The following is a 9,381-nucleotide window of genomic DNA, read 5'->3' as shown; positions in this document are numbered from 1 at the left end:
CCAGTAGGGTAAAAAGGGAAGCCACTGACTGGGAAAAAGTATTCGGTAATAACATATCAGATAAGGGACTTATATCCAGAATTTATGAAATACTTGTGTGGAAGTTTTGGACCCTGGACTCAGGTTGCTTTCAGTATATTGGGGAATCAGAGACAATTCCTTTTTCTTTGACTGACTGATTCATGCTCTTATTTATGCATGCTCAAGATGTGCAGGGGAGAAATATGTCTCTCTATAAGAGAGACAGGAAATCTTTCTTGTGTTACGTGAGTTTGTTTCCACAACTAAAGGAAACATTCATCAGGTAAAACAGGAAAGGGCAAGATATTTCAGACAAGAGAAATAGTATGAAGTGTTTAGAGAACTACGAGAAAAACTTAGGTTGTGTGCAAAGTTTGTGTACTTCAAAGACCTAAGAATATTAAGTCCGAAAGAACAGAAAGAGCAAGGGAGCCAAAGCAACGCCACTTACTGAGTAGTTCATTTTCTTCATCACATAGTCTGGGGACTCTAACTCCCTCAGTCAAACTTTTCCAACCTCCACAGACATCAAAGAATGAGTCATCCCTAGCTTTCCCCTGCCACCACTTGTCACAGAGTCCCCAAAGGATGTGAAGAGAGAAAAAAGACACAGAAGAAAACAGAAGACATTATTCCCTCAGGTTCTAAGAAAAATATAAGTCCCCTTGTTCCTACTTCTGGGTGGGGCATGTCCCTGCTTCCTTCACCATTTCATTGTCATCTTAAAGGTTGGATTGGAGCTGCTGTAGCAGAACAAATCCCTGCCACCTCCACCTTGTAGGTATGTCCTAACAACCCAATAACTATATATCATCAAAGTCACTGTGGTTATTATCTGGGTACACAAATGTGTTCTTGAGAGAATGAACTAGGAACTCAGGTTATTAGAAGACAGAGATGGCACATATTTAGAAATGCCAGAGGAGCATGTGAGTAAAAAACAAAGAATTTAGCCAAGAAAAGGGAGCTAGCAGAGAGACGTTTGCAGATGCTAGACACACACACACACACACACACACAGAAAACCCTCTTCAGAAAGCTGGAATCCTAAAATTTCAAGATTAGTAATGATGTTCTATACCACCTAATCTCAAAATATGGTGCCCAGAACAGCAGCAGATTAGCTGTTGTCGGCTATCACATATTTTCTGAATTTGGTGCCCACCACTAGCATCTTGGAGTTTGTAGGAAAGCAGGATCTCAGTTCTCCAGTCCTAATGAGGTAAATCTGCATTTAACAAAACCCTCAAGTATGCACATTGTTGCTGTCACAGTGGAGTCAATTCTAATGCATGAAGACCTCATGTATGCAGAGTAGAACTGTACTTCATAGAGCTTCTAAGGTCTTAACATTTAAGGCACTTCTGGGAGAGTTTGAACCACTGATCTTTCAGTTAGTAGTTTCATGCTTGTGCTTTTGTGTTACCCTGAGAATTACTGAAATGTTCATTAAAGTTTAAGAAGTGTTGCTTTTTAAAAAATACATTTTTTTTCTTTTATAATGGTTTATTTAGAAAGTGTGTAAACATTGCATTTCACACTGGATATTTCCCATTTCCTCTATCAATTCTTTCCTCCACCTGTAAAACTGTGTGACCCTATGACTAACCACACAAAAATACAAATAAATAAAAAAGAAGTGTTGCTTTGAGTTCTAAACCCAGCTCCCTTTCACCATTACCTGAACATTTTTTAAAAGAATATACAAATTTCTGAGCCTTCATCGGTAAAATTGGGATTTATAATGGTTGTAAGGAGTAATCTATATTTTCACGAAACTCCACCAATCATTTTAATGACACTAATCCACCAAATGGACCACAAACCTCTGACCTGGTCCAATCTATTCATTTGAAAAACAGGTGAATTATGGAAAGGTGGTAGCAATAACCCACAAGGTGTCTATTAAGACCTAACTAGAATCTTAGCCTGTAAATAGTATTTGAAGAAAAAGAACTGGATTTAAAGTCAGGGCAGTAGCAGATTATCCAGTAAACAAGAAAGGGTGGACAATCTCTTCTCAAGCAATTTACTACGTCTGAAAACCAACTGGAGCATCAGCTATGGGTTGGTTCCAACTCAGCAGCACACAACAATAACAACAGGATCTCAGCCTAGAAACAGTATTTGTCGAAAAAGAACTAGATTTAAAGTCAGAGCAGTAGCAGATTACCCACTAAAATAAAATAAGCATAGACTTACTTGTGCTTACTTATTAGTCTATAGTGAACACTTATATTTTCTTATAACATCAAAAATCCTTCTTTGATGCCAGCTACTGGGTATAACTGGCATCTTTCTCTCTACCAACTCCACAATACTTTCATACAGAATCAAAGCTCTTCAAATTTAAAATCCCTGACAAAGATGGAGTACCCAAAAAGCAAGGTAAGCAGAGGCTAATTTATGCTTATTTGCTAATCTGTAATTTAGAAACATGTCTCCATAGACATAGTTTCATATAATTATATTATGCACCTGTATAATTTGTCACAAAAATCTGTTTGAGGAATTCAGAGAGAAGGTGCCTACTTCCAAGTTTTACTCCAGGATAAGACAGGTCAGAGCTTTTTAACATTGTATCCATAGAGGGAGTTCTAGTGGCCTAGTGGCAAGAAGCTGTGCTGCAATCCTGAAGGTGTGCAGTTCGAATCCACCCGATGCTCCACTGAAGAAGGAGGGGCACTCTCCTCCTGTGCCAGTCAGATCCAATTTGATTGTATGAGAAGAAGGGGGGAATATATACATAGTTTATCACCAGAAGTCAGAAACAGCTTGGAAATCAGTCCTGAATAATTTGATCATTCAGTTCTTCACTTCTCACTACAACGATAACCTTGATTAAAACACAGAATCCTGAAGAAGTATCCTTTATTTAGGATTTTATTATTTAATAAATTGTGTTGTAATGACTAGGTACCCCTCTTGGGGAGAGAAATTAAGTTAGATCCCCACTTTATAACTTACATCAAAATAAATCCCAGATAATAATGAAACTTTTGAATACTAGAAGGAAAAAAAATTGAGAAAATACACCTGTAATCTTAGAATGGAAAGAGATTTCTACAAATAAAATCACTGATAAATCAAATTACATTAAAAAGATATGCATAAAAAAAAGATATGCATGTTCATAGAGGGGGGGAAAGCCCTAAGTAAACCTAGGCTAACGACAAAATGAAAATAAACGCATAACACATTACAGAGCTGAGTTCCTCACTATACAGTATCTTGAAAGGACATTATGTTCAGGAAAGTAGAGTCAGTGATAGAGAGGAAGACTATCAATGAGAGGGATTGGCAGGGTGCCTGTGACAAAGGGCTCAAGAGGAGCAGCCTCTGTGAGGAGCAGTTTTTCTCTCTGTTGATAGTTTTCTTTCTCTTTCTTTCTTTCTTTGAGTTGGAATCAATGACTAATAACAACATAATCTCTTTAAAATAATTTTTTGAAAAGCAACCAAAAAGTCAACATAAAAATACCAAAAGATGAAGCATTTGATAGAAAAAGAAATACAGATAAAATTAGTTATGAAAGAAATGCTCATTTTCATGCATACTAAAATAAGTATAAATTGAAATTATAGGGAAGTACTTATATACATCAGTTTAGCAAAGATCAGAGTCTTTAAACTCAATAATGTCGAGAGTATTGAAAAGCTTGTGCTCTTAGATGTTGCTGGTGGGAGAATAAATTTGGTTTATGTCATTGTAGAGTAACTTGACAATATCTATCAAATAAAATGCATAGTATTTCTACTGCCAGGATATTATCCAAGAACATTTTGGCACAATGATGTGTACATAGTCATTTAGTAGCATTTACTGCAACAGCAAAGTATTGGAGATAACTGACGACAATCAACAGAAAACAAATTACTAAATGTTGGTGCATCTGTATAATTGAGTACCATGACAAGGCTTAAAAATTCTTTATACTCTTCCAGAATGAACGCTAAGATATCTTGTTAAGCAGAAAAGAAATATGTGCATGAAAGTTTACAGTATACATATAAACTGTAATTTATTTTTTTAGAAACATGCACATGTTTATATACTGCATGCTCACATGGAAGCTCTGGTGGGGTAGTGGGTAAGGAGTTGTACCATCAGGTGGTTTCAATCCACCAGCAGTTCCATGGGAAAAAAATGGTCAATCATCTCCACTGCCATTTATAACCACCAGAAACCTGCTGAAGAGTCAGTTATGAGTCAGTTCTGACCCAAAAGCAACTACTTGAGCTGATAAAGTCACATAATACTTCTAGAAAATATACTTAAGAAACTGCTAGCAGTTGCTCTTTCTAAAAACTGAAAATAGAGGACTCTGAGGCAAAGTGAGAGGGACAATTATTTTTCATTTAATACATTTTTTTTTCTTTTTTACCCCCATTCACTCATTGTTGCGCTTTTTTCCCTGCCCACCCTCTCCCCAATTCACTCTTCTCCTTGAAAAGTAAAAGAAAAACTCTTTAATTGTTATGCAATCCCTCCCCTCAAGTACACTCAACTTCATTCTGGACTCCTGTCATGACAATATTACCCAATCATATATCCCTTTTAAACAGTTCTCTCCCTCATCTGTTTCAATGCAGTGTACATAATTCATCCCCTCCTTCTCTGTCTTCCCTCAACCCCAATGTCAATCCCGTTTTACAACAGTGGCCCTAAGAAATATTTGTCCTTTTGTGACTGAGATATTTCACTCAGCATAATGTCCTCCAGGCTCACCCATTTTGAAGAATATTTCATGAGTTCCTTGTTTTTCAATGCTGCATAGTATTCTGTTGTGTGAATATACCACAGCTTCTCCATCCATTCATTTGCTGATGGGCACTTGGGTTGTTTCCAGCTCTTTGCTATTGTGAACAAACCCACAATAAATATGGGTATAATATATCTGTTTGGGTGGTGGTTATGGTTTTTTTCGGGTAAATTCCTAGTAATAGAATTGCTGGGTCAAATGGTATTTCTATTTGCAACTTCTTGAGAAAGCACCATACAGCCTTCCATAGTGGTTACACCATTTTACACTCTCACCAACAGTGAATAAGGGTTCAAGTTTCTCCACAACCTCTCCAGCATTTGATGTTTGCTGTTCTGTTAAATTTTGCTATTCTTACTGGGGTGAGATGATATAGTCGTACACATTTTTATATTTTTTTAAAGTATTATACAATGAATTGGATTGGCATTTTTAAAAATAACACAAAAGAGAAAAGGAAATCATCTCTAAATCATCTCTACAGTTGCACTCTTTTTTTTTTTTTTGTTTCACAATTCATTTACTGAATTGGGGCAAGTGACTTAAAACCAGATGACGAGATATAGCTGGAAGAGAGATCTTGCTTGCCCTCCCAGGAGCCAAGGGTGTCATAGACGCTTGCAAATTTTTCAGAATGGCCATCTGTTGTTGGGCAAGCTGGGTTTGAAGGTGGAGATTGGCATACATACATTCCAAGAGTCCTATGTATCTTGAGCTTGAAAAAAAAAAATTGCAAAAGATCTTAAATTGCCCAAAAATGTCATTGTTCCCATTTTACAGATGGAGAAATGGAAAGGCCATCGAAGCAGCCCTGCTCCTCACTCTGTAAAGGTGAGTGGTGCTTGTTTTCCAAGTGAAAGATTGAAACACATAGGGATTGACCAGGAACAAAGTTCTGTATCAATAACTCAGCTAACAAGCTGATTTGGTCCGTAGAGAACATGTAGCTCAATGAACCTCATTCTTTTCTATACCCTCATGTGATCCCTACCTTTTGACTCTACCAAGGAAAAGGAAGATATATCTAGAATTCTTTATCCTTAAGAATACTAAATTAGCCATAGTCTCAAACCTCAAAATGTTTGCTTAAATAAAGACAATTCCTTAGACAAGCAATAAAACAGTGGAGTTAATATACAGAGGGCTAAGTGAGTAAGATTCCATCATAAAGGCTTGAGGGCTGAGATGTTTGGATACGGTTTTCTGGAAAAGACCCTTGTGCTGAGTTTGTTTGTTTGTTTGTTTAAATAGGGAAGATTAGCTCTGGATACGGAAAGGAAGGGTAAAATTGAGGAGACGCTCTAAAATATCCTGAAGTCCTTTAGCTGGGATTCTCCTTCCTGCCTGGAACAAATAGTAGTACATTTGTATACACAGAGAAAACATACATAAAAAAAACTTTGTATTTTTCCTTTTCATAAATCTATATCTTTTTCTGAAACTACTTTTTATCTCAGGTTTATAAGATTTCTCTTTATTGATGATACAGGTTAAATCCACTCCTGTTTCGGTATCAATGTTTGTCTATGAGAAATGGTTCAGGAGTGCACATTCATGTATATGCCCACTTGTGCATGTGTCTTCAAAGGTAAACAAGAGGTGGGAGTACCAGCCATGTACAACTTTGAATAGTAAACCGCCAAATTGTTCTCCAGATATACTGATTCACATTTCTGCCAACATGTGATAACCTCAGATTCTTTCATCTAAACTTTGCTTTGTAGGAAGATCTTCATCATCCTCATCAGGCATATTTGTTGCAAAACATCCAAACTTCTCATCCTCCAGTGGCTTTTCAGAGGCAGTAAAATGCAGAGGAGGAGACTGCCCATCCTTTTTCCATCTTAAAGGACAAAGAGCTCTTAATTCAGCACTATATGACACACTTATTTCCTTTTAGAAGTTCCCAACTCCTATATTATGATACTTACTTCACAATGAGAAAAATTAAGCTGAGAGAAGTGAAGGATTTGCTTCCATTAATACCCTAGGAAGTGAGTATACTCTTTTTCACTGTTTTCAAATGACATGTATTCAGCAATGAATACGTAAGTATGCCTTGCAGGTACAATAGTGAATTGCAAGACTCTTCTTAGTACATAGGGAGCTCTGGCGGCCTAGCGGTTAAGAATCTGCGCTGCAATCCCGAAGACACATGATTCAAATTCACCAGCTGCTCTGAGGGAGGACAGGCCATCTCCTCCCATGTGATTACTGCCTGTGAAAACCCGCGGAAGGATCAGGTCGGTTCCAGCTCAATCGTACACAACAAGAACGACAATCTTAGTACATAGGCAAACTCCATCTACTCCTTGCTTTGTTTCCCTTACAGTTTCTGTTGTTTCCCTTACAGTTTCTGTCCAGCAGGATGACTCCAGAGAACTTCACATGGGCCAGGGTTGCGCCTGCTGAGTTCATCCTCCTGGGCATCACGGATCGCTGGGACCTGCGCATAACCCTCTTCCTGATCTTCCTACCTGTCTACCTGGTGAGCCTGCTCGGAAACGTGGGAATGGTGCTGTTGATCCGAGTCGACGGCCGGCTCCACACACCTATGTACTTCTTCCTGGCCAGCCTCTCCCTGTTGGATGCCTGCTATTCCTCGGCCATCGGTCCCAAGATGCTAGTGGACCTGCTGCTGCCCCGTGCCACCATCCCTTACGCAGCGTGTGCCCTCCAGATGTTTGTCTTCGCAGGCCTGGCGGATGCCGAGTGCTGCCTGCTGGCAGCCATGGCCTATGACCGCTACGTGGCCATCGGAAACCCTCTTCTCTATACGACAGCCATGTCTCCGCGTTTGTGCCTGGCCTTGCTGGGAGCCTCAGGCCTGGGCGGAGCGGTGAGCGCCTTTGTTCACACCACCTTCACCTTCCGCCTGAGTTTCTGCAGGTCCCGGGAGGTCAACAGCTTCTTCTGCGATATCCCCCCACTGCTGGCCATCTCGTGTGACGACACCAGTCTCAACGAACTCCTCCTCTTTGCAGTCTGTGGCTTCATCCAGACGGCCACGGTGCTGGCCATTGCTGTGTCCTATGGCTTCATCGCGGGCGCTGTGATCCGCATGCGCTCGGCCGAGGGTCGCCGCAGAGCTGCGTCCACCTGTGGCTCCCACCTCACGGCGGTGGCCATGCTCTACGGGACGCTGATTTTTATGTACCTGCGTCCCAGCTCCAGCTATGCCTTGGACACCGACAAGATGGCGTCTGTGTTCTACACCCTCGTCATACCAGCCCTCAACCCGCTCATCTACAGCCTCCGAAACAAGGAGGTGAAGGAAGCTTTCCGGAGGACCTGGAGTCGATTCTGCTGTCCCGGGCAGGGGCACCCGTGAGGGCTCGGGGGAGTGTGGGTCGGACTGACTGTGAAGGGATGAGCACACTCTCTCAGGCCCTGGGACTCTTGTGTGTCTCCTGTCGTTGTCCAAAGGACTACAAACGGGGAGGCAAGGGAAGCCAACATGAGAGGGAGAAGGGTAGAGACCCAGAGCCAAGACTAGATTAGTTATGTCATTGAGCTGCTTTAGGTTCCTCAGGGTTCAAAACATAAAAGTTCCTAAATGTTACCCAGTCAAATAACATGACGTTTACCGAGCACTTGTACTTATGAGCATGTTCAAGGCATGTGAGATAAAGTCTTACCATCTCTGCTTCTAAGGAGCACTCTGGCTTGACTTCTTCCAAAGCAATTTTGTTTATTCTTTTGTTGGCCCATGGTATATTTCTCTTCAACCAACAACAAAATTCAAAGACATCAATTCCTCTTGGTTCTTTCCGCTTCCACAAGAAGCAATTGTAAATGCCATGGTGCAGGTCATGTGCCACTTAGTCTTTAAAGTGACATCTTGGCTCTTTATTGTAGATAATGTTTATAATAATTGTAAGTCACAGTCAAGTTAGATTAGCATTGGGCTAGATCAGAGTTAGGCAAAAGAAGAGTATTTTAACTTTCAAATCTATGTTTTAAGTCACTTTAGGATTCAGTGCTATGCATAATTAAGTTTTTTATAATTTAAGAGAACAAACAGATCAGTCCTAGAGAGGGTGAAACCAGGATGCTCCTTGGAGGCAAAGATTTTGAAGCTCTGACTCCCATACTTTAGGCACATGATCAGGAGGGACCAGTCTTAAGAAAATGACATGATTGGAAAGAGGTACAGCACAGGAGAGGAAGACCCCAGATGGCATGGATTGACACAGTACCTGGGATCCTGGGGGTAGGTGTGTCAGAGATAGTGATTTTGGCTCAGGATAGGACAGAGTTCAGAGCTATTGTACATAGGGTCACAGTGGGTCTCAAGCAACTTGACGGCACATAACAACAACAAGGGATTGGTTATTGCTTATTTAAATTTAATTTCATACAGAGTTATGAGCATATTCAGATTAGCATATAGTTGTTTAAGATTAATATTATGGTTGGTTTGTATTAAGATTGTAACATCCTGAGGTAAGGCTGAGATTCAACTCAACTTGTTGCTGTTGAGTTAGAACCAATTCAACTGACTCTTCAGCGGCTTTTCAGCGATTGTAAATGGCACAGGAGAAAATTACCATCTTTCCCACTCAGAGCTGTTTGAGGATTTGAACCACTTGCCTTGC

At 40.2% G+C, this 9,381-nt stretch overlaps 1 protein-coding gene across 1 annotated transcript; it reads left to right on the top strand.

Annotated features, from left to right (window-relative positions):
• The first annotated feature begins 7,139 nt into the window (after positions 1-7,139).
• Positions 7,140-8,151, top strand: LOC102860262 (olfactory receptor 5C1-like). Its single transcript, XM_006892593.1, has one exon. The coding sequence runs from the start codon at positions 7,152-7,154 to the stop codon at positions 8,112-8,114; it is 963 nt and encodes a 320-aa protein (XP_006892655.1). The 5' UTR covers positions 7,140-7,151; the 3' UTR covers positions 8,115-8,151.
• Positions 8,152-9,381: the final 1,230 nt, after the last annotated feature.

The sequence above is a fragment of the Elephantulus edwardii genome, unplaced genomic scaffold, assembly GCF_000299155.1.
Source record: "Elephantulus edwardii isolate Elephantulus edwardi_28Jun2011 unplaced genomic scaffold, EleEdw1.0 scaffold00116, whole genome shotgun sequence".
NCBI lineage: Eukaryota > Metazoa > Chordata > Mammalia > Macroscelidea > Macroscelididae > Elephantulus > Elephantulus edwardii.
Note: the sequence above shows the minus strand (reverse complement) of the source record. Positions and strands in the feature narration are given on the sequence as shown.